Source organism: Oncorhynchus masou, chromosome 1, assembly GCF_036934945.1.
Source record: "Oncorhynchus masou masou isolate Uvic2021 chromosome 1, UVic_Omas_1.1, whole genome shotgun sequence".
Lineage (NCBI taxonomy): Eukaryota > Metazoa > Chordata > Actinopteri > Salmoniformes > Salmonidae > Oncorhynchus > Oncorhynchus masou.
In genome coordinates this window covers 1,239,101-1,265,987 of record NC_088212.1, presented here as the reverse complement: position 1 = coordinate 1,265,987, position 26,887 = coordinate 1,239,101, and the positions used below count along the sequence as shown (strand labels likewise).

Here is a 26,887-nt window from a genome sequence, read left to right as displayed (position 1 = left end):
GAATACTAGGGCTGGGTGCTAACATACAAACACAGAGCAAAGAACTGAGGGAAACTAAGGGTTTAAATACAATCAGGGGAAACGAGGCACAGGTGCAAATAATAATGGGGATCAAGGGAAAGCAAAAGGTCAAAAAGCACAATGGGGGCATCTAGTGACCAAAAACCGGAACAACCCTGGCCAAATCCTGACAAGAGGTATTTATGACTGTCATAAACCTATCCCCCAGTCCAACGTCATGACACTAGTGTAGACGAGACTGTACTGTAGACTACTGTAGGCTGTACTGTAGACTGTAGAATGTACTTTGACTACTGTATACCATAGGCTGTAGACTGTGGGCTATACTGCAGACTACTGTAGACTGTGGGCTGTACTGTAGACTACTGCAGACCATAGACTGTAAACTGTAGGCTGTATTGTAAACTACTGTAGACTTAACTGTACTGTAGACTACTGTAGACTGTAGGTTGTGCTGTATACTGTTGACTGAAGGCTGTACTGTAGACTACTGTAGACCATACACAGTAGACTGTATACTGTAAATTGTAGACTGTAGTCTGTTCTGTAGACTACTCTACACTATGGGCTGTAGTCTACTGTAGGCTGTACTGTAGACTACTGTAGACTGTACTATAGACTACTGTAGACTTTAGGATGTACTGTAGACTGTAGGCTCTATTGTAGACTGTAGACTGTAGACTGTACTGTAGACGACTGTAGAATGTAGTTTAGACTACTGTAGACTGCAGGCTGTACTGTAGACTGTGGGCTATGGGCTGTACTGTAGACTATTGTAGACTGTAGATTGTGGTCTGTACTGTAGACTACTGTAGACTGTAGGATGTACTGTAGACTACGGTAGAACATAGACTCTATGCTGTACTGTAGACTGCTGTAGACTGTAGATTGTACTTTAGACTACTGTATACCATAGGCTGTAGACTGTAGGCTGTACTGTAGACTATTGTAGACTGTAGACTGTGGTCTGTACTGTAGACTACTGTAGACTGTAGGATGTACTGTAGACTACGGTAGAACATAGACTGTAGGCTGTACAATAGACTACTGTAGACTGTAGGCTTTATTATAGACTGTAGACTGTATGCTGCACTGTAGACTGCTGTAGACTGTAGATTGTACTTTAGACTACTGTATACCATAGGCTGTAGACTGTAGGCTGTACTGTAGACTACTAAAAGCTGTACTGTAGACTGTGGGCTGTACTGCAGACTACTATAGACTGTAGGCTTTATTGTAGACTGTAGGCTGTACTGTAGACTGTGGGCTGTACTGCAGACTACTGTAGACTCTAGACTGTGGGGTGTAATATAAACTACTGTAGATTGTGTGCTGTACTGTAGACTACTATGGGCTGTACTGTAGACTGTAGAATGTATACTCTACTGTAGACTAATTTGGACCATAGAATGTAGACTGTAAATTGTAGTCTGTACTGTAGACCATATTAGACTGTAGGTTGTACTGTAGACTACTGCAGGCTGTACTATAGATTACGGTAGACTGTAGGTTGTACCGTAGACTACTGTGGACCATAGGCTGTGGACTGTAGGCTGTACTGTAGACTACTGCAGACTGTAGGCTGTACAGTAGACTGCTGTAGAATGTGGGCTATACTGTAGACTACTGCAGACTGTAGGCTGTACTGTAGACTATTGTAGAGTGTAGGCTGTACTGTAGACAACTTTGGACCATAGACTGTAGACTGTAGACTGTAGTATATATATACCACCATAGACCACTATAGTCTGTAGGCTGTACTGTAGGCTAATATTGACTACTGTAGACTACTGTAGACTGTAGGTTGTACTGTAGACTACAGTAGATGATAGATTGTAGACTGTATACTGAAGACTGTAGACTGTAATCTGTACTGGTCCACTGTAGGCTGTACTGTAGACTACTGTAGACTATTGCCTGTATACTGTAGGCTGTATTGTAGTCTACTATAGACCATATACTTTAGACTGTATGCTGTACTGTTGAGTACTATAGACTGTAGGCTGCAATGTAGACTAATGTAGAATTTATTGTAGATTACTGTAGACTGTAGAATGTACTGTAGACTGAGGACTGTAGAATATACTACTGACTGTGGACTGTAAAACAATAATAAAAACTCTGTTTCTCTTCAAGTTCATCCCCATGCCAGTGCTGTATGGAGTGTTCCTCTACATGGGCGTGGCATCTCTTAATGGAGTGCAGGTATTGGCTGATCAGGACCTGAGGGAACCAATGCCTGCATGTCACATTTACAGTTAGATTAGTTACATGCAGCAGAGGCTCTTATCCAGAATGACATGCAATATGGACTAAACTGAAAATACGTAATAGGAGCTTTCTGACTAGGCTTTTGTCTCTCTCTCTCTCTCTCTCTCTCTCTCTCTCTCTCTCTCTCTCTCTCTCTCTCTCTCTCTCTCTCCCCCCTCCCAATCCATATCTCTTTCTCTCTTCGCCTCTCTCGCCGTCATTCTCTCCGTCATTCTCTCTCTCTCCCCATCCTTCTCCCTCTCATCCCACCTCCCTCTCTCCCTCTCCCCCACCTCCCCCTTCATCTCTCTCTCTCTCTACGCCTCCCCTCCATCTCTCTCTCTCTACGCCACCCCTCCATCTCTCTCTCATCACTCTCTCCACCCCTCCCCTCTATTTCTCTCTCTCTCTCCCTCACCTCCCCCTCCATCTCTCTCTCTCCCCTCCATCTCTCTTCCTCCCCCGACCCTTCCCTCCATCTCTCTCTAGTTCATGGACCGTCTCCAGCTGCTCCTGATGCCAGCTAAGCACCAGCCTGATCTTGTGTACCTGCGCCATGTTCCTCTGAGGAAGGTCCACCTGTTTACCTTCATCCAGATCCTGTGTCTGGCACTGCTCTGGGTCCTCAAGTCCACCGTGGCCGCGATTATCTTCCCTGTAATGGTGAGTCTCCTCTGATCGTAATCACCAGCTAGCTTCAGATCCTGCTTCTGGTAGTTATGTTTATGTGCGTGTGAGTTAACAACGTATCCTGTGGTGTCAGATCCTGGCCCTGGTGGCGGTGAGGAAGACAATGGACTACATGTTCTCTCAACACGAGCTGAGCTTCCTGGATGATGTCATCCCTGAGAAGGACAAGAAGAAGAAGGAGGACGCTAAGCAGAAGAAGAAGATGAGGAGCATTGACAGTGACATAGATGATGTGAGCATTTAAAGACATGTCCAACGTTCGAGATCAGCAGTTAGATTATTCCAATGTTCTAAATTAGTGAAAGGTTCTACCAACATTATAGATAAGTGTTTCATTCTACCAACATTCAAGTTCAGCGTTAGATTCTATCATTGCTATATGTTCTAAATCTAAATAGGGTTAGGTGCTATCCTTGTTCTAGATCAGGGTTATGTTCTATCCTTGTTGTAGATCAGGGTTATGTTCTATCATTGTTCTAGATCAGGGTTATATTATATCCTTGTTGTAGATCAGGGTTATGTTCTATCATTGTTGTAGATCAGGGTTATATTATATCCTTGTTGTAGATCAGGGTTATGTTCTATCATTGTTCTAGATCAGGGTTATATTAAATCCCTGTTGTAGATCAGGGTTATGTTCTATCATTGTTGTAGATCAGGGTTATATTAAATCCTCGTTGTAGATCAGGGTTATGTTCTATCATTGTTGTAGATCAGGGTTATGTTCTATCATTGTTGTAGATCAGGGTTATATTATATCCTTGTTGTAGATCAGGGTTATTTTCTATCATTGTTGTAGATCAGGGTTATATTATATCCTTGTTGTAGATCAGTGTTATGTTCTATCATTGTTCTAGATCAGGGTTATGTTCTATCATTGTTGTAGATCAGGGTTATATTATATCCTTGTTGTAGATCAGGGTTATGTTCTATCATTGTTGTAGATCAGGGTTATATTATATCCTCGTTGTAGATCAGGGTTATGTTCTATCATTGTTGTAGATCAGGGTTATATTAAATCCTCGTTGTAGATCAGGGTTATGTTCTATCATTGTTGTAGATCAGGGTTATATTATATCCTTGTTGTAGATCAGGGTTATGTTCTATCATTGTTGTAGATCAGGGTTATATTAAATCCTCGTTGTAGATCAGGGTTATGTTCTATCATTGTTGTAGATCAGGGTTATATTATATCCTTGTTGTAGATCAGGGTTATGTTCTATCATTGTTGTAGATCAGGGTTATATTATATCCTTGTTCTAGATCAGGGTTATGTTCTATCATTGTTCTAGATCAGGGTTATATTATATCCTTGTTGTAGATCAGGGTTATGTTCTATCATTATTGTAGATCAGGGTTATATTATATCCTTGTTGTAGATCAGGGTTATGTTCTATCATTGTTCTAGATCAGGGTTATATTAAATCCCTGTTGTAGATCAGGGTTATGTTCTATCATTGTTGTAGATCAGGGTTATATTAAATCCTCGTTGTAGATCAGGGTTATGTTCTATCATTGTTGTAGATCAGGGTTATGTTCTATCACTGTTGTAGATCAGGGTTATATTATATCCTTGTTGTAGATCAGGGTTATGTTCTATCATTATTGTAGATCAGGGTTATATTATATCCTTGTTGTAGATCAGTGTTATGTTCTATCATTGTTCTAGATCAGGGTTATGTTCTATCATTGTTGTAGATCAGGGTTATATTATATCCTTGTTGTAGATCAGGGTTATGTTCTATCATTGTTGTAGATCAGGGTTATATTATATCCTCGTTGTAGATCAGGGTTATGTTCTATCATTGTTGTAGATCAGGGTTATATTAAATCCTCGTTGTAGATCAGGGTTATGTTCTATCATTGTTGTAGATCAGGGTTATATTATATCCTTGTTGTAGATCAGGGTTATGTTCTATCATTGTTGTAGATCAGGTTTATGTTCTATCATTGTTGTAGATCAGGGTTATATTATATCCTTGTTGTAGATCAGGGTTATGTTCTATCATTGTTGTAGATCAGGGTTATATTATATCCTTGTTGTAGATCAGGGTTATGTTCTATCATTGTTCTAGATCAGGGTTATGTTCTATCATTGTTGTAGATCAGGGTTATATTATATCCTTGTTGTAGATCAGGGTTATGTTCTATCATTGTTGTAGATCAGGGTTATATTATATCCTTGTTGTAGATCAGGGTTATGTTCTATCATTGTTGTAGATCAGGGTTATATTAAATCCTCGTTGTAGATCAGGGTTATGTTCTATCATTGTTGTAGATCAGGGTTATATTATATCCTTGTTGTAGATCAGGGTTATGTTCTATCATTGTTGTAGATCAGGGTTATATTATATCCTTGTTCTACATCAGGGTTATGTTCTATCATTGTTCTAGATCAGGGTTATATTATATCCTTGTTGTAGATCAGGGTTATGTTCTATCATTGTTGTAGATCAGGGTTATATTATATCCTTGTTGTAGATCAGGGTTATGTTCTATCATTGTTCTAGATCAGGGTTATATTAAATCCCTGTTGTAGATCAGGGTTATGTTCTATCATTGTTGTAGATCAGGGTTATATTAAATCCTCGTTGTAGATCAGGGTTATGTTCTATCATTGTTGTAGATCAGGGTTATGTTCTATCATTGTTGTAGATCAGGGTTATATTATATCCTTGTTGTAGATCAGGGTTATGTTCTATCATTGTTGTAGATCAGGGTTATATTATATCCTTGTTGTAGATCAGTGTTATGTTCTATCCTTGTTGTAGATCAGGGTTATGTTCTATCATTGTTGTAGATCAGGGTTATATTATATCCTTGTTCTAGATCAGGGTTATGTTCTATCATTGTTGTAGATCAGGGTTATATTATATCCTTGTTGTAGATCAGGGTTATGTTCTATCATTGTTCTAGATCAGGGTTATATTAAATCCCTGTTGTAGATCAGGGTTATGTTCTATCATTGTTGTAGATCAGGGTTATATTAAATCCTCGTTGTAGATCAGGGTTATGTTCTATCATTGTTGTAGATCAGGGTTATATTATATCCTTGTTGTAGATCAGGGTTATGTTCTATCATTGTTGTAGATCAGGTTTATATTATATCCTTGTTGTAGATCAGGGTTATGTTCTATCCTTGTTGTAGATCAGGGTTATGTTCTATCATTGTTGTAGATCAGGGTTATATTATATCCTTGTTCTAGATCAGGGTTATGTTCTATCATTGTTGTAGATCAGGGTTATATTATATCCTTGTTGTAGATCAGGGTTATGTTCTATCATTGTTGTAGATCAGGTTTATATTATATCCTTGTTGTAGATCAGTGTTATGTTCTATCCTTGTTGTAGATCAGGGTTATGTTCTATCATTGTTGTAGATCAGGGTTATATTAAATCCTTGTTCTAGATCAGGGTTATGTTCTATCATTGTTGTAGATCAGGGTTATATTATATCCTTGTTGTAGATCAGGGTTATGTTCTATCATTGTTCTAGATCAGGGTTATATTAAATCCCTGTTGTAGATCAGGGTTATGTTCTATCATTGTTGTAGATCAGGGTTATATTAAATCCTCGTTGTAGATCAGGGTTATGTTCTATCATTGTTGTAGATCAGGGTTATATTATATCCTTGTTCTAGATCAGGGTTATGTTCTATCATTGTTGTAGATCAGGGTTATATTATATCCTCGTTGTAGATCAGGGTTATGTTCTATCACTGTTGTAGATCAGGGTTATATTATATCCTTGTTGTAGATCAGGGTTATGTTCTATCATTGTTGTAGATCAGGGTTATATTATATCCTTGTTGTAGATCAGTGTTATGTTCTATCATTGTTCTAGATCAGGGTTATGTTCTATCATTGTTGTAGATCAGGGTTATATTATATCCTTGTTGTAGATCAGGGTTATGTTCTATCATTGTTGTAGATCAGGGTTATATTAAATCCTCGTTGTAGATCAGGGTTATGTTCTATCGTTGTTGTAGATCAGGGTTATATTATATCCTTGTTGTAGATCAGGGTTATGTTCTATCATTGTTGTAGATCAGGGTTATATTATATCCTTGTTCTACATCAGGGTTATGTTCTATCATTGTTCTAGATCAGGGTTATATTATATCCTTGTTGTAGATCAGGGTTATGTTCTATCATTGTTGTAGATCAGGGTTATATTATATCCTTGTTGTAGATCAGGGTTATGTTCTATCATTGTTCTAGATCAGGGTTATATTAAATCCCTGTTGTAGATCAGGGTTATGTTCTATCATTGTTGTAGATCAGGGTTATATTAAATCCTCGTTGTAGATCAGGGTTATGTTCTATCATTGTTGTAGATCAGGGTTATGTTCTATCATTGTTGTAGATCAGGGTTATATTATATCCTTGTTGTAGATCAGGGTTATGTTCTATCATTGTTGTAGATCAGGGTTATATTATATCCTTGTTGTAGATCAGTGTTATGTTCTATCCTTGTTGTAGATCAGGGTTATGTTCTATCATTGTTGTAGATCAGGGTTATATTATATCCTTGTTCTAGATCAGGGTTATGTTCTATCATTGTTGTAGATCAGGGTTATATTATATCCTTGTTGTAGATCAGGGTTATGTTCTATCATTGTACTAGATCAGGGTTATATTAAATCCCTGTTGTAGATCAGGGTTATGTTCTATCATTGTTGTAGATCAGGGTTATATTAAATCCTCGTTGTAGATCAGGGTTATGTTCTATCATTGTTGTAGATCAGGGTTATATTATATCCTTGTTGTAGATCAGGGTTATGTTCTATCATTGTTGTAGATCAGGTTTATATTATATCCTTGTTGTAGATCAGGGTTATGTTCTATCCTTGTTGTAGATCAGGGTTATGTTCTATCATTGTTGTAGATCAGGGTTATATTATATCCTTGTTCTAGATCAGGGTTATGTTCTATCATTGTTGTAGATCAGGGTTATATTATATCCTTGTTGTAGATCAGGGTTATGTTCTATCATTGTTGTAGATCAGGTTTATATTATATCCTTGTTGTAGATCAGTGTTATGTTCTATCCTTGTTGTAGATCAGGGTTATGTTCTATCATTGTTGTAGATCAGGGTTATATTATATCCTTGTTGTAGATCAGGGTTATGTTCTATCATTGTTGTAGATCAGGGTTATATTATATCCTTGTTGTAGATCAGGGTTATGTTCTATCATTGTTCTAGATCAGGGTTATATTAAATCCCTGTTGTAGATCAGGGTTATGTTCTATCATTGTTGTAGATCAGGGTTATATTAAATCCTCGTTGTAGATCAGGGTTATGTTCTATCATTGTTGTAGATCAGGGTTATATTATATCCTTGTTGTAGATCAGGGTTATGTTCTATCATTGTTGTAGATCAGGGTTATATTATATCCTCGTTGTAGATCAGGGTTATGTTCTATCACTGTTGTAGATCAGGGTTATATTATATCCTTGTTGTAGATCAGGGTTATGTTCTATCATTGTTGTAGATCAGGGTTATATTATATCCTTGTTGTAGATCAGTGTTATGTTCTATCATTGTTCTAGATCAGGGTTATGTTCTATCATTGTTGTAGATCAGGGTTATATTATATCCTTGTTGTAGATCAGGGTTATGTTCTATCATTGTTGTAGATCAGGGTTATATTATATCCTCGTTGTAGATCAGGGTTATGTTCTATCATTGTTGTAGATCAGGGTTATATTAAATCCTTGTTGTAGATCAGGGTTATGTTCTATCATTGTTGTAGATCAGGGTTATATTATATCCTTGTTGTAGATCAGGGTTATGTTCTATCATTGTTGTAGATCAGGGTTATATTAAATCCTCGTTGTAGATCAGGGTTATGTTCTATCATTGTTGTAGATCAGGGTTATATTATATCCTTGTTGTAGATCAGGGTTATGTTCTATCATTGTTGTAGATCAGGGTTATGTTCTATCATTGTTGTAGATCAGGGTTATATTATATCCTTGTTATAGATCAGTGTTATGTTCTATCCTTGTTGTAGATCAGGGTTATGTTCTATCATTGTTGTAGATCAGGGTTATATTATATCCTTGTTCTAGATCAGGGTTATGTTCTATCATTGTTGTAGATCAGGGTTATATTATATCCTTGTTGTAGATCAGGGTTATGTTCTATCATTGTTCTAGATCAGGGTTATATTAAATCCCTGTTGTAGATCAGGGTTATGTTCTATCATTGTTGTAGATCAGGGTTATATTAAATCCTCGTTGTAGATCAGGGTTATGTTCTATCATTGTTGTAGATCAGGGTTATATTATATCCTTGTTGTAGATCAGGGTTATGTTCTATCATTGTTGTAGATCAGGTTTATATTATATCCTTGTTGTAGATCAGGGTTATGTTCTATCCTTGTTGTAGATCAGGGTTATGTTCTATCATTGTTGTAGATCAGGGTTATATTATATCCTTGTTCTAGATCAGGGTTATGTTCTATCATTGTTGTAGATCAGGGTTATATTATATCCTTGTTGTAGATCAGGGTTATGTTCTATCATTGTTGTAGATCAGGTTTATATTATATCCTTGTTGTAGATCAGTGTTATGTTCTATCCTTGTTGTAGATCAGGGTTATGTTCTATCATTGTTGTAGATCAGGGTTATATTATATCCTTGTTCTAGATCAGGGTTATGTTCTATCATTGTTGTAGATCAGGGTTATATTATATCCTTGTTGTAGATCAGGGTTATGTTCTATCATTGTTCTAGATCAGGGTTATATTAAATCCCTGTTGTAGATCAGGGTTATGTTCTATCATTGTTGTAGATCAGGGTTATATTAAATCCTCGTTGTAGATCAGGGTTATGTTCTATCATTGTTGTAGATCAGGGTTATATTATATCCTTGTTGTAGATCAGGGTTATGTTCTATCATTGTTGTAGATCAGGGTTATATTATATCCTCGTTGTAGATCAGGGTTATGTTCTATCACTGTTGTAGATCAGGGTTATATTATATCCTTGTTGTAGATCAGGGTTATGTTCTATCATTGTTGTAGATCAGGGTTATATTATATCCTTGTTGTAGATCAGTGTTATGTTCTATCATTGTTCTAGATCAGGGTTATGTTCTATCATTGTTGTAGATCAGGGTTATATTATATCCTTGTTGTAGATCAGGGTTATGTTCTATCATTGTTGTAGATCAGGGTTATATTATATCCTCGTTGTAGATCAGGGTTATGTTCTATCATTGTTGTAGATCAGGGTTATATTAAATCCTCGTTGTAGATCAGGGTTATGTTCTATCATTGTTGTAGATCAGGGTTATATTATATCCTTGTTGTAGATCAGGGTTATGTTCTATCATTGTTGTAGATCAGGGTTATATTAAATCCTCGTTGTAGATCAGGGTTATGTTCTATCATTGTTGTAGATCAGGGTTATATTATATCCTTGTTGTAGATCAGGGTTATGTTCTATCATTGTTGTAGATCAGGGTTATGTTCTATCATTGTTGTAGATCAGGGTTATATTCTATCATTGTTGTAGATCAGGGTTATTTTCTATCATTGTTGTAGATCAGGGTTATATTATATCCTTGTTGTAGATCAGGGTTATGTTCTATCATTGCTGTAGATCAGGGTTATATTATATCCTTGTTGTAGATCAGGGTTATGTTCTATCATTGTTGTAGATCAGGGTTATATTATATACTTGTTCTAGATCAGGGTTATGTTCTATCATTGTTCTAGATCAGGGTTATATTAAATCCTCGTTGTAGATCAGGGTTATGTTCTATCATTGTTGTAGATCAGGGTTATATTATATCCTTGTTGTAGATCAGGGTTATGTTCTATCATTGTTGTAGATCAGGGTTATATTATATCCTTGTTCTAGATCAGGGTTATGTTCTATCATTGTTGTAGATCAGGGTTATATTATATTCTTGTTGTAGATCATGGTTATGTTCTATCATTGTTCTAGATCAGGGTTATATTATATCCTTGTTGTAGATCAGGGTTATGTTCTATCATTGTTCTAGATCAGGGTTATATTATATCCTCGTTGTAGATCAGGGTTATTTTCTATCATTGTTGTAGATCAGGGTTATATTATATCCTTGTTCTAGATCAGGGTTATGTTCTATCATTGTTGTTGATCAGGGTTATGTTCTATCATTGTTGTAGATCAGGGTTATATTATATCCTTGTTCTAGATCAGGGTTATATTATATCATTGTTCTAGATCAGGTTTATATTAAATCCTCGTTGTAGATCAGGGTTATGTTCTATCATTGTTGTAGATCAGGGTTATATTATATCCTTGTTGTAGATCAGGGTTATGTTCTATCATTGTTGTAGATCAGGGTTATATTATATCCTTGTTCTAGATCAGGGTTATGTTCTATCATTGTTGTAGATCAGGGTTATATTATATCCTTGTTGTAGATCATGGTTATGTTCTATCATTGTTCTAGATCAGGGTTATATTAAATCCTCGTTGTAGATCAGGGTTATGTTCTATCATTGTTGTAGATCAGGGTTATATTATATCCTTGTTGTAGATCAGGGTTATGTTCTATCATTGTTGTAGATCAGGGTTATGTTCTATCATTGTTGTAGATCAGGGTTATATTCTATCATTGTTGTAGATCAGGGTTATTTTCTATCATTGTTGTAGATCAGGGTTATATTATATCCTTGTTGTAGATCAGGGTTATGTTCTATCATTGCTGTAGATCAGGGTTATATTATATCCTTGTTGTAGATCAGGGTTATGTTCTATCATTGTTCTAGATCAGGGTTATATTATATACTTGTTCTAGATCAGGGTTATGTTCTATCATTGTTCTAGATCAGGGTTATATTAAATCCTCGTTGTAGATCAGGGTTATGTTCTATCATTGTTGTAGATCAGGGTTATATTATATCCTTGTTGTAGATCAGGGTTATGTTCTATCATTGTTGTAGATCAGGGTTATATTATATCCTTGTTCTAGATCAGGGTTATGTTCTATCATTGTTGTAGATCAGGGTTATATTATATTCTTGTTGTAGATCATGGTTATGTTCTATCATTGTTCTAGATCAGGGTTATATTATATCCTTGTTGTAGATCAGGGTTATGTTCTATCATTGTTCTAGATCAGGGTTATATTATATCCTCGTTGTAGATCAGGGTTATGTTCTATCATTGTTGTAGATCAGGGTTATATTATATCCTTGTTCTAGATCAGGGTTATGTTCTATCATTGTTGTAGATCAGGGTTGTGTTCTATCATTGTTGTAGATCAGGGTTATATTATATCCTTGTTCTAGATCAGGGTTATATTATATCATTGTTCTAGATCAGGTTTATATTAAATCCTCGTTGTAGATCAGGGTTATGTTCTATCATTGTTGTAGATCAGGGTTATATTATATCCTTGTTGTAGATCAGGGTTATGTTCTATCATTGTTGTAGATCAGGGTTATATTATATCCTTGTTCTAGATCAGGGTTATGTTCTATCATTGTTGTAGATCAGGGTTATATTATATCCTTGTTGTAGATCATGGTTATGTTCTATCATTGTTCTAGATCAGGGTTATATTATATCCTTGTTGTAGATCAGGGTTATGTTCTATCATTGTTCTAGATCAGGGTTATATTATATCCTCGTTGTAGATCAGGGTTATGTTCTATCATTGTTGTAGATCAGGGTTATATTATATCCTTGTTCTAGATCAGGGTTATGTTCTATCATTGTTGTAGATCAGGGTTATGTTCTATCATTGTTGTAGATCAGGGTTATATTATATCCTTGTTCTAGATCAGGGTTATATTATATCATTGTTGTAGATCAGGGTTATATTATATCCTCGTTGTAGATCAGGGTTATGTTCTATCATTGTTGTAGATCAGGGTTATATTATATCCTCGTTGTAGATCAGGGTTATGTTCTATCATTGTTGTAGATCAGGGTTATGTTCTATCATTGTTGTAGATCAGGGTTATATTAAATCCTCGTTGTAGATCAGGGTTATGTTCTATCATTGTTGTAGATCAGGGTTATATTATATCCTTGTCGTAGATCAGGGTTATGTTCTTTCATTGTTGTAGATCAGGGTTATGTTCTATCATTGTTGTAGAACAGGGTTATGTTCTATCATTGTTGTAGATCAGGGTTATATTAAATCCTCGTTGTAGATCAGGGTTATGTTCTATCATTGTTGTAGATCAGGGTTATATTATATCCTTGTTGTAGATCAGGGTTATGTTCTATCATTGTTGTAGATCAGGGTTATGTTCTATCATTGTTGTAGATCAGGGTTATATTCTATCATTGTTGTAGATCAGGGTTATGTTCTATCATTGTTGTAGATCAGGGTTATATTATATCCTTGTTGTAGATCATGGTTATGTTCTATCATTATTGTAGATCAGGGTCATATTAAATCCTCGTTGTAGATCAGGGTTATGTTCTATCATTGTTGTAGATCAGGGTTATATTATATCCTTGTCGTAGATCAGGGTTATGTTCTTTCATTGTTGTAGATCAGGGTTATGTTCTATCATTGTTGTAGAACAGGGTTATGTTCTATCATTGTTGTAGATCAGGGTTATATTAAATCCTCGTTGTAGATCAGGGTTATGTTCTATCATTGTTGTAGATCAGGGTTATATTATATCCTTGTTGTAGATCAGGGTTATGTTCTATCATTGTTGTAGATCAGGGTTATGTTCTATCATTGTTGTAGATCAGGGTTATATTCTATCATTGTTGTAGATCAGGGTTATGTTCTATCATTGCGGTAGATCAGGGTTATATTATATCCTTGTTGTAGATCATGGTTATGTTCTATCATTGTTGTAGATCAGGGTTATATTATATACTTGTTCTAGATCAGGGTTATGTTCTATCATTGTTCTAGATCAGGGTTATATTAAATCCTCGTTGTAGATCAGGGTTATGTTCTATCATTGTTGTAGATCAGGGTTATATTATATCCTTGTTGTAGATCAGGGTTATGTTCTATCATTGTTGTAGATCAGGGTTATATTATATCCTTGTTCTAGATCAGGGTTATGTTCTATCATTGTTGTAGATCAGGGTTATATTATATTCTTGTTGTAGATCATGGTTATGTTCTATCATTGTTCTAGATCAGGGTTATATTATATCCTTGTTGTAGATCAGGGTTATGTTCTATCATTGTTCTAGATCAGGGTTATATTATATCCTCGTTGTAGATCAGGGTTATGTTCTATCATTGTTGTAGATCAGGGTTATATTATATCCTTGTTCTAGATCAGGGTTATGTTCTATCATTGTTGTAGATCAGGGTTGTGTTCTATCATTGTTGTAGATCAGGGTTATATTATATCCTTGTTCTAGATCAGGGTTATATTATATCATTGTTCTAGATCAGGTTTATATTAAATCCTCGTTGTAGATCAGGGTTATGTTCTATCATTGTTGTAGATCAGGGTTATATTATATCCTTGTTGTAGATCAGGGTTATGTTCTATCATTGTTGTAGATCAGGGTTATATTATATCCTTGTTCTAGATCAGGGTTATGTTCTATCATTGTTGTAGATCAGGGTTATATTATATCCTTGTTGTAGATCATGGTTATGTTCTATCATTGTTCTAGATCAGGGTTATATTATATCCTTGTTGTAGATCAGGGTTATGTTCTATCATTGTTCTAGATCAGGGTTATATTATATCCTCGTTGTAGATCAGGGTTATGTTCTATCATTGTTGTAGATCAGGGTTATATTATATCCTTGTTCTAGATCAGGGTTATGTTCTATCATTGTTGTAGATCAGGGTTATGTTCTATCATTGTTGTAGATCAGGGTTATATTATATCCTTGTTCTAGATCAGGGTTATATTATATCATTGTTGTAGATCAGGGTTATATTATATCCTCGTTGTAGATCAGGGTTATGTTCTATCATTGTTGTAGATCAGGGTTATATTAAATCCTCGTTGTAGATCAGGGTTATGTTCTATCATTGTTGTAGATCAGGGTTATATTATATCCTTGTTGTAGATCAGGGTTATGTTCTTTCATTGTTGTAGATCAGGGTTATGTTCTATCATTGTTGTAGAACAGGGTTATATTCTATCATTGTTGTAGATCAGGGTTATATTATATCCTTGTTGTAGATCAGGGTTATGTTCTATCATTGTTCTAGATCAGGGTTATATTATATCCTCGTTGTAGATCAGGGTTATGTTCTATCATTGTTGTAGATCAGGGTTATATTATATCCTTGTTCTAGATCAGGGTTATGTTCTATCATTGTTGTAGATCAGGGTTATGTTCTATCATTGTTGTAGATCAGGGTTATATTATATCCTTGTTCTAGATCAGGGTTATATTATATCATTGTTGTAGATCAGGGTTATCTTATATCCTCGTTGTAGATCAGGGTTATGTTCTATCATTGTTGTAGATCAGGGTTATATTAAATCCTCGTTGTAGATCAGGGTTATGTTCTATCATTGTTGTAGATCAGGGTTATATTATATCCTTGTTGTAGATCAGGGTTATGTTCTTTCATTGTTGTAGATCAGGGTTATGTTCTATCATTGTTGTAGAACAGGGTTATATTCTATCATTGTTGTAGATCAGGGTTATGTTCTATCATTGTTGTAGATCAGGGTTATATTATATCCTTGTTGTAGATCAGGGTTATGTTCTATCATTGCTGTAGATCAGGTTTATATTATATCCTTGTTCTAGATCAGGGTTATGTTCTATCATTGTTCTAGATCAGGGTTATATTAAATCCTTGTTGTAGATCAGGGTTATGTTCTATCATTGTTGTAGATCAGGGTTATATTATATCCTTGTTGTAGATCAGGGTTATGTTCTATCATTGTTGTAGATCAGGGTTATATTATATCCTTGTTCTAGATCAGGGTTATGTTCTATCATTGTTGTAGATCAGGGTTATATTATATCCTCGTTGTAGATCAGGGTTATGTTCTATCATTGTTGTAGATCAGGGTTATATTATATCCTTGTTCTAGATCAGGGTTATGTTCTATCATTGTTGTAGATCAGGGTTATATTATATCCTTGTTGTAGATCAGGGTTATGTTCTATCATTGTTGTAGATCAGGGTTATATTAAATCCTCGTTGTAGATCAGGTTTATGTTCTATCATTGTTGTAGATCAGGGTTATATTATATCCTTGTTGTAGATCAGGGTTATGTTCTATCATTGTTGTAGATCAGGGTTATATTATATCCTTGTTGTAGATCAGGGTTATGTTCTATCATTGTTCTAGATCGGGGTTATATTATATCATTGTTCTAGATCAGGTTTATATTAAATCCTCGTTGTAGATCAGGGTTATGTTCTATCATTGTTGTAGATCAGGGTTATATTATATCCTTGTTGTAGATCAGGGTTATGTTCTATCATTGTTGTAGATCAGGGTTATATTATATCCTTGTTCTAGATCAGGGTTATGTTCTATCATTGTTGTAGATCAGGGTTATATTATATCCTTGTTGTAGATCATGGTTATGTTCTATCATTGTTCTAGATCAGGGTTATATTATATCCTCGTTGTAGATCAGGGTTATGTTCTATCATTGTTCTAGATCAGGGTTATATTATATCCTCGTTGTAGATCAGGGTTATGTTCTATCATTGTTGTAGATCAGGGTTATATTATATCCTTGTTCTAGATCAGGGTTATGTTCTATCATTGTTGTAGATCAGGGTTATGTTCTATTATTGTTGTAGATCAGGGTTATATTATATCCTTGTTCTAGATCAGGGTTATATTATATCATTGTTGTAGATCAGGGTTATATTATATCCTCGTTGTAGATCAGGGTTATGTTCTATCATTGTTGTAGATCAGGGTTATATTAAATCCTCGTTGTAGATCAGGGTTATGTTCTATCATTGTTGTAGATCAGGGTTATGTTCTATTATTGTTGTAGATCAGGGTTATATTATATCCTTGTTCTAGATCAGGGTTATATTATATCATTGTTGTAGATCAGGGTTATATTATATCCTCGTTGTAGATCAGGGTTATATTATATCCTTGTTGTAGATCAGGGTTATGTTCTTTCATTGTTGTAGATCAGGGTTATGTTCTATCATTGTTGTAGAACAGGGTTATATTCTATCATTGTTGTAGATCAGGGTTATATTATATCCTTGTTGTAGATCAGGGTTATGTTCTATCATTGTTCTAGATCAGGGTTATATTATATCCTCGTTGTAGATCAGGGTTATGTTCTATCATTGTTGTAGATCAGGGTTATATTATATCCTTGTTCTAGATCAGGGTTATGTTCTATCATTGTTGTAGATCAGGGTTATGTTCTATCATTGTTGTAGATCAGGGTTATATTATATCCTTGTTCTAGATCAGGGTTATATTATATCATTGTTGTAGATCAGGGTTATCTTATATCCTCGTTGTAGATCAGGGTTATGTTCTATCATTGTTGTAGATCAGGGTTATATTAAATCCTCGTTGTAGATCAGGGTTATGTTCTATCATTGTTGTAGATCAGGGTTATATTATATCCTTGTTGTAGATCAGGGTTATGTTCTTTCATTGTTGTAGATCAGGGTTATGTTCTATCATTGTTGTAGAACAGGGTTATATTCTATCATTGTTGTAGATCAGGGTTATGTTCTATCATTGTTGTAGATCAGGGTTATATTATATCCTTGTTGTAGATCAGGGTTATGTTCTATCATTGCTGTAGGTCAGGTTTATATTATATCCTTGTTCTAGATCAGGGTTATGTTCTATCATTGTTCTAGATCAGGGTTATATTAAATCCTTGTTGTAGATCAGGGTTATGTTCTATCATTGTTGTAGATCAGGGTTATATTATATCCTTGTTGTAGATCAGGGTTATGTTCTATCATTGTTGGAGATCAGGGTTATATTATATCCTTGTTCTAGATCAGGGTTATGTTCTATCATTGTTGTAGATCAGGGTTATATTATATCCTCGTTGTAGATCAGGGTTATGTTCTATCATTGTTGTAGATCAGGGTTATATTATATCCTTGTTCTAGATCAGGGTTATGTTCTATCATTGTTGTAGATCAGGGTTATATTATATCCTTGTTGTAGATCAGGGTTATGTTCTATCATTGTTGTAGATCAGGGTTATATTAAATCCTCGTTGTAGATCAGGTTTATGTTCTATCATTGTTGTAGATCAGGGTTATATTATATCCTTGTTGTAGATCAGGGTTATGTTCTTTCATTGTTGTAGATCAGGGTTATGTTCTATCATTGTTGTAGAACAGGGTTATATTCTATCATTGTTGTAGATCAGGGTTATGTTCTATCATTGTTGTAGATCAGGGTTATATTATATCCTTGTTGTAGATCAGGGTTATGTTCTATCATTGCTGTAGATCAGGTTTATATTATATCCTTGTTCTAGATCAGGGTTATGTTCTATCATTGTTCTAGATCAGGGTTATATTAAATCCTTGTTGTAGATCAGGGTTATGTTCTATCATTGTTGTAGATCAGGGTTATATTATATCCTTGTTGTAGATCAGGGTTATGTTCTATCATTGTTGTAGATCAGGGTTATATTATATCCTTGTTCTAGATCAGGGTTATGTTCTATCATTGTTGTAGATCAGGGTTATATTATATCCTCGTTGTAGATCAGGGTTATGTTCTATCATTGTTGTAGATCAGGGTTATATTATATCCTTGTTCTAGATCAGGGTTATGTTCTATCATTGTTGTAGATCAGGGTTATATTATATCCTTGTTGTAGATCAGGGTTATGTTCTATCATTGTTGTAGATCAGGGTTATATTAAATCCTCGTTGTAGATCAGGTTTATGTTCTATCATTGTTGTAGATCAGGGTTATATTATATCCTTGTTGTAGATCAGGGTTATGTTCTATCATTGTTGTAGATCAGGGTTATATTATATCCTTGTTGTAGATCAGGGTTATGTTCTATCATTGTTGTAGATCAGGGTTATATTATATCCTTGTTCTAGATCAGGGTTATGTTCTATCATTGTTGTAGATCAGGGTTATATTATATCCATGTTGTAGATCATGGTTATGTTCTATCATTGTTCTAGATCAGGGTTATATTATATCCTTGTTGTAGATCAGGGTTATGTTCTATCATTGTTCTAGATCAGGGTTATATTATATCCTCGTTGTAGATCAGGGTTATGTTCTATCATTGTTGTAGATCAGGGTTATATTATATCCTTGTTCTAGATCAGGGTTATGTTCTGTCATTGTTGTAGATCAGGGTTATGTTCTATCATTGTTGTAGATCAGGGTTATATTATATCCTTGTTCTAGATCAGGGTTATATTATATCATTGTTGTAGATCAGGGTTATATTATATCCTTGTTCTAGATCAGGGTTAGGTTCAATCATTGTTCTTGATCACCTTTAGATTCTGTCATTGTTCTAGATTAGGCTTAGGTTCTATCATTGTTGTAGATCATGGTTAGGTTTACATTTACATTTAAGTCATTTAGCAGACGCTCTTATCCAGAGCGACTTACAAATTGGTGAATTCACCTTCTGACATCCAGTGGAACAGCCACTTTACAATAGTGCATCTAAATCATTAAGGGGGGGGTGGTGAGAAGGATTACTTATCTTATACTAGGTATTCCTTGAAGAGGTGGGGTTTCAGGTGTCTCCGGAAGGTGGTGATTGACTCCGCTGTCCTGGCGTCGTGAGGGAGTTTGTTCCACCATTGGGGGGCCAGAGCAGCGAACAGTTTTGACTGGGCTGAGCGGGAACTGTACTTCCTCAATGGTAGGGAGGCGAGCAGGCCAGAGGTGGATGAACGCAGTGCCCTTGCTTGGGTGTAGGGCCTGATCAGAGCCTGGAGGTACTGCGGTGCCGTTCCCCTCACAGCTCCGTAGGCAAGCACCATGGTCTTGTAGCGGATGCGAGCTTCAACTGGAAGCCAGTGGAGAGAGCGGAGGAGCGGGGTGACGTGAGAGAACTTGGGAAGGTTGAACACCAGACGGGCTGCGGCGTTCTGGATGAGTTGTAGGGGTTTAATGGCACAGGCAGGGAGCCCAGCCAACAGCGAGTTGCAGTAATCCAGACGGGAGATGACAAGTGCCTGGATTAGGACCTGCGCCGCTTCCTGTGTGAGGCAGGGTCGTACTCTGCGGATGTTGTAGAGCATGAACCTACAGGAACGGGCCACCGCCATGATGTTGGTTGAGAACGACAGGGTGTTGTCCAGGATCACGCCAAGGTTCTTAGCGCTCTGGGAGGAGGACACAATGGAGTTGTCAACCGTGATGGCGAGATCATGGAACGGGCAGTCCTTCCCCGGGAGGAAGAGCAGCTCCGTCTTGCCGAGGTTCAGCTTGAGGTGGTGATCCGTCATCCACACTGATATGTCTGCCAGACATGCAGAGATGCGATTCGCCACCTGGTCATCAGAAGGGGGAAAGGAGAAGATTAATTGTGTGTCGTCTGCATAGCAATGATAGGAGAGACCATGTGAGGTTATGACAGAGCCAAGTGACTTGGTGTATAGCGAGAATAGGAGAGGGCCTAGAACAGAGCCCTGGGGGACACCAGTGGTGAGAGCGCGTGGCGAGGAGACAGATTCTCGCCACGCCACCTGGTAGGAGCGACCTGTCAGGTAGGACGCAATCCAAGCGTGGGCCGCGCCGGAGATGCCCAACTCGGAGAGGGTGGAGAGGAGGATCTGATGGTTCACAGTATCGAAGGCAGCCGATAGGTCTAGAAGGATGAGAGCAGAGGAGAGAGAGTTAGCTTTAGCAGTGCGGAGCGCCTCCGTGATACAGAGAAGAGCAGTCTCAGTTGAATGACTAGTCTTGAAACCTGACTGATTTGGATCAAGAAGGTCATTCTGAGAGAGATAGCGGGAGAGCTGGCCAAGGACGGCACGTTCAAGAGTTTTGGAGAGAAAAGAAAGAAGGGATACTGGTCTGTAGTTGTTGACATCGGAGGGATCGAGTGTAGGTTTTTTCAGAAGGGGTGCAACTCTCGCTCTTTGAAGACGGAAGGGACGTAGCCAGCGGTCAGGGATGAGTTGATGAGCGAGGTGAGGTAAGGGAGAAGGTCCCCGGAAATGGTCTGGAGAAGAGAGGAGGGGATAGGGTCAAGCGGGCAGGTTGTTGGGTGGCCGGCCGTCACAAGAAGCGAGATTTCATCTGGAGAGAGAGGGGAGAAAGAGGTCAGAGCACAGGGTAGGGCAGTGTGAGCAGAACCAGCGGTGTCGTTTGACTTAGCAAACGAGGATCGGATGTCGTCGACCTTCTTTTCAAAATGGTTGACGAAGTCATCTGCAGAGAGGGAGGAGGGGGAGGGGGAGGAGGATTCAGGAGGGAGGAGAAGGTGGCAAAGAGCTTCCTAGGGTTAGAGGCAGATGCTTGGAATTTAGAGTGGTAGAAAGTGGCTTTAGCAGCAGAGACAGAGGAGGAAAATGTAGAGAGGAGGGAGTGAAAGGATGCCAGGTCCGCAGGGAGGCGAGTTTTCCTCCATTTCCGCTCGGCTGCCCGGAGCTCTGTTCTGTGAGCTCGCAATGAGTCATCGAGCCACGGAGCGGGAGGGGAGGACCGAGCCGGCCTGGAGGATAGGGGACATAGAGAGTCAAAGGATGCAGAAAGGGAAGAGAGGAGGGTTGAGGAGGCAGACTCAGGAGAAAGGTTGGAGAAGGTATGAGCAGAGGGAAGAGATGATAGGATGGAAGAGGAGAGAGTAGCGGGGGAGAGAGAGCGAAGGTTGGGACGGCGCGATACCATCCGAGTAGGGGCAGTGTGGGAAGTGTTGGATGAGAGCGAGAGGGAAAAGGATACAAGGTAGTGGTCGGAGACTTGGAGGGGAGTTGCAATGAGGTTAGTGGAAGAACAGCATCTAGTAAAGATGAGGTCGAGCGTATTGCCTGCCTTGTGAGTAGGGGGGAAGGTGAGAGGGTGAGGTCAAAAGAGGAGAGGAGTGGAAAGAAGGAGGCAGAGAGGAATGAGTCAAAGGTAGACGTGGGGAGGTTAAAGTCGCCCAGGACTGTGAGAGGTGAGCCGTCCTCAGGAAAGGAGCTTATCAAGGCATCAAGCTCATTGATGAACTCTCCGAGGGAACCTGGAGGGCGATAAATGATAAGGATGTTAAGCTTGAAAGGGCTGGTAACTGTGACAGCATGGAATTCAAAGGAGGCGATAGATAGATGGGTAAGGGGAGAGAGAGAGAATGACCACTTGGGAGAGATGAGGATCCCGGTGCCACCACCCCGCTGACCAGAAGCTCTCGGGGTGTGCGAGAACACGTGGGCGGACGAAGAGAGAGCAGTAGGAGTAGCAGTGTTATCTGTGGTGATCCATGTTTCCGTCAGTGCCAGGAAGTCGAGGGACTGGAGGGAGGCATAGGCTGAGATGAACTCTGCCTTGTTGGCCGCAGATCGGCAGTTCCAGAGGCTACCGGAGACCAGGAACTCCACGTGGGTCGTGCGCGCTGGGACCACCAGATTAGGGTGGCCGCGGCCATGCGGTGTGGAGCGTTTGTATGGTCTGTGCAGAGAGGAGAGAACAGGGATAGATAGACACATAGTTGACAGGGTACAGAAGAGGCTACGCTAATGCAAAGGAGATTGGAATGACAAGTGGACTACACGTCTCGAATGTTCAGAAAGTTAAGCTTACGTAGCAAGAATCTTATAGACTAAAATGATTGAAATGATACAGTACTGCTGGAGTAGGCTAGCTGGTAGTGGCTGCGATGTAGCTAACCTAGAAAATCGCTCTAGGCTAAACAATTGACTTAGATACAAAGACGGCTATGTAGCTAGCTAGCTACGATCAAACAAAACAAACCGTTGTACTGTAATAGTTACTACAGTGCTGCTATTCGGGGGCTAGCTGGCTAGCTACGTTAAGAGAACGACAATAGCTGGCCAGCTAACCTAGAAAATCGCTCTAGGCTACACAATTGTCTTAGATACAAAGACGGCTATGTAGCTAGCTAGCTACGATCAAACAAAACAAACCGTTGTACTGTAATAGTTACTACAGTGCTGCTATTCGGGGTCTAGCTGGCTAGCTACGTTGAAAGACCGACAATAGCTGGCCAGCTAACCTAGAAAATCGCTCTAGACTACACAATTGTCTTAGATACAAAGACGGCTATGTAGCTGGCTAGCTACGATCAAACAAATCAAACCGTTGTACTGTAATGAAGTGAAATGAAAAATGTGATACTACCTGTGGAGCGACGCGGAATGTTGACCGGGTAGTTGGAGTTCAATTCGGTAGAGGTTGGCTAGCTGTTGGCTAGCTAGCTAGCAGCATTTCCTACGTTAAGGACGACAAATAGCTGGCTAGCTAACCTCGGTAAATTAAGATAATCACTCTAAGTCTACACACTCTAAACTGCACAATTATCTTGGATACGAAGACAGCGAAGACAACTATGTAGCTAGCTGACACTACGCTAATCGAGTCGTTCAGTTGAGTGTAATAGTTTCTACAGTGCTAGTGGACAGTGGATGTTAGCTAGCTGCTTAGCTAGCTGCTGGGCAGATACGTTAGGACGACGAAATACGATAATATGCAATTGTTATATCATTGTTATATGTTCTAAATCTAAATAGGGTTAGGTGCTATCCTTGTTCTAGATCAGGGTTAGGTTCTATCATTGTTGTAGATCAGGGTTAGGTTATATCATTGTTATATGTTCTAAATCTAAATAGGGTTAGGTGCTATCCTTGTTCTAGATCAGGGTTAGGTTGTATCATTGTTGTAGATCAGGGTTAGGTTATATCATTGTTATAGATCAGGGTTAGGTTCTATCATTGTTGTAGATCAGGGTTAGGTTATATCATTGTTATAGATCAGCTTTAGATTATGTCATTGTTCTAGATCAGTGTTATGTTGTGCCATTGTTGTAAATCAGCTTTAGATTCTATCATTGTTGGAATCCAAAGTTAGGTTATATCATTGTTGTATATCAAGGTTAGGTTCTATCATTGTTGTATATCAGTTTTAGATTATATTGTTCTAAATCAGCTTTAGATTCTATCATTGTTGGAGATCAGAGTTAGGTCTTGGATTGTTCTGGATTTGGGTTAGATTATATCATTGTTCTAAATCAGGATTTCGTTCAATCATTGCTGTAGATCAGGGTTAAGTTCAATCATTGTTGTAGATCAGGGTTAGATACTATCATTGTTCTTGATCAGCGTTAGGTTCTATTGTTGTTGTAAATCACGATTAGGTTCAATCATTATCCTAGATTAAGGTTAGGTTCTATCATTGTTGTAGTCAGTTTTAGATTCTATTATTGTTTTAAATAATTATTAGGTTCTATCGTTGTTCTAGATCAGAGTTAGGTTCTATCATTGTTGGAGATCAGGGTTAGGTTATATTATTGTTCTTGATCATTGTTATGTTTTATCATTGTTCTAAATTAGCTTTAGATTATATCCTTGTTCTAGATTAGTGTTATGTTGATTCATTTTTATAAATCAGCGTTAGATTCTATCAGTGTTCTAAATCAGGTTTAGGTTTTACAATTGTTTCAGATCAGCTTTAGATTCTACCATTGTTCTAAATCAGGTTTAGATTCTATCATGTTTCTAAATCAGGAGTAGGCTCTATCATTGTTCTAGATCAGGGTTAGGTTCTGTCATTGTTGTAGATCAAGGTTAGGTTCTATCATTGTTCTACATGAGCTTTAGATGCTATCGTTGTTCTAAATCAGGGTTAGGTTCTATTATTGTCTTAGATCATGGTTAGAGTCCATCATTGTTCTAGATCAGCTTTAGATGCCTTCATTGTTCTAAATCAGGGTAAGGTCATTGTTCTAGATCAGGGTTAGGTTCTATTATTGTTGTCGATCAGGGTTAGGTTCTATCATTGTTCTAAATCAGGGTTAGGTTCAGTCATTGTTCTAAATCAGTGTTAGGTTCTATCATTGTTCTAGATTAGGTTTAGTGTCTATCATTTTTGTAAATCAGGGTTAGGTCATATTGTTTTTCTAAATCAGGGTTAGGTTCTATCATTGTTCAAGATCAGGGTTAGGTTGTATCATTGTTGGAGATCAGTGTTAGGTCAATCATTGTTGTAGATCAGTTTAGATTATATCACTATTATATAAATCAGGGTTAGGCTATATTGTTGTTGATCTGCTTTAGATTCTATCATTGTTGGAGATCAGTGTTAGGTTATAGAGTTTCTGTTGCTATGTCCCCTACAGTCAGAGTATAAATTACCATGCCCCCTACAGTCAGAGTTTCTGTTGCTATGTCCCCTATAGTCAGAGTTTCTGTTGCTATGTCCCCTATAGTCAGAGTATAAATTACTATGTCCCCTACAGTCAGAGTATCTGTTGCTATGTCCCCTACAGTCAGAGTATAAATTACTATGTCCCCTATAGTCAGAGTATATGTTGCTATGCCCCCCACTGTCCGAGTATGTATTACTATGTCCGCTACAGTCAGATAATTGTTTACTATGTCCCCTACAGTCAGATTATTTTTTACTATGTCCCCTAGAGTCAGAGTATCTGTTGCTTTGTCCTCTACAGCCAGAGTGTTGCTATGTCCCCTACAGTTAGATAATCTGTTGCTATGTCCCCTACAGTCAGATTATCTGTTTCTATGTCCCCTACAGTCAGAGAATCTGTTGCTATGTCCCTTACAGTCAGAGTATGTGTTGCTATGTCCCCTACAGTTTGAGTATATGTTGCTAGGCACAGTCAGACTCTGTTGCTATGTCAACTACCATCAGAGTACATATTGCTAGGTACAATCACACTCTGTTGCTCTGTCCCCTACAGTCAGACTCTGTTGCTATGTCCCCTACAGTCAGAGTATCTGTTGCTATGTCACCTGCAGTCAGAGTATCTGTTGTTTTGTCCCATACAGTCAGAGTGTTGCTATGTCCCCTACAGTCAGAATAACTGTTCCTATTTCCCCTACAGTCAGAGTATATGATGCTATGTCCCCTACAGTCAGAGTACATGTTGCTATGTTCCCTATAGTCAGATAATATGTTGCTATGTCCACTACAGTCAGATTATCTGTTGCTGTGTCCCCTACAGTCAGATAATCTGTTGCTATGTCCCATACAGTCAGATTATCTGTTTCTATGTCCCCTACAGTCAGAGTATTTATTACTATGTCCCCTATAGTCAGAGTATCTGTTGCTTTGTCCCCTACAGCCAGAGTGTTGCTATGTCCCCTACAGTTAGATAATCTGTTGCTATGTCCCCTACAGTCAGATTATCTGTTTCTATGTCCCCTACAGTCAGAGTATGTGTTGCTATGTCCCCTACAGTTTGAGTATATGTTGCTAGGCACAGTCAGACTCTGTTGCTATGTCAACTACCATCAGAGTACATGTTGCTAGGTACAATCACACTCTGTTGCTCTGTCCCCTACAGTCAGACTCTGTTGCTAGGTCTCTACAGTTAGATGATATGTTATTTTTACCCAACAGTCAGAGTTTCTGTTGCTATGTCCCCTACAGTCAGAGTATCTGTTGCTATGTCACCTGCAGTCAGAGTATCTGTTGTTTTGTCCCCTACAGTCAGAGTGTTGCTATGTCCCCTACAGTCAGAATATCTGTTGCTATTTCCCCTACAGTCAGAGTATATGATGCTATGTCCCCTACAGTCAGAGTACATGTTGCTATGTTCCCTATAGTCAGATAATATGTTGCTATGTCCCCTACAGTCAGATTATCTGTTGCTGTGTCCCCTACAGTCAGATAATCTGTTGCTATGTCCCCAACAGTCAGAGTATGTGTTGCTATGTCCCCTACAGTTTGAGTATATGTTGCTAGCCACAGTCAGACTCTGTTGCTATGTCAATTACCGTCAGAGTACATGTTGCTAGGTACAATGACACTCTGTTGCTCTGTCCCATACAGTCAGACTCTGTTGCTAGGTCTCTACAGTCAGATGATATGTTATTTTTAC

General features: G+C 38.0%; 1 protein-coding gene across 5 annotated transcripts in view; it reads left to right on the top strand.

Moving 5' to 3' along the window:
• The window catches only part of slc4a4a (solute carrier family 4 member 4a), a 423,147-nt gene that overhangs the window by 363,750 nt on the left and 32,510 nt on the right, over positions 1-26,887 (top strand). For all 5 annotated transcript variants that reach the window (XM_064927355.1, XM_064927285.1, XM_064927513.1 and 2 more), the window contains 3 exons: positions 2,158-2,226; positions 2,761-2,934; positions 3,035-3,193. In XM_064927355.1, coding sequence (XP_064783427.1) covers positions 2,158-2,226; positions 2,761-2,934; positions 3,035-3,193 — 402 coding nt within the window. The remainder of the gene's footprint in view (positions 1-2,157; positions 2,227-2,760; positions 2,935-3,034; positions 3,194-26,887) is intronic.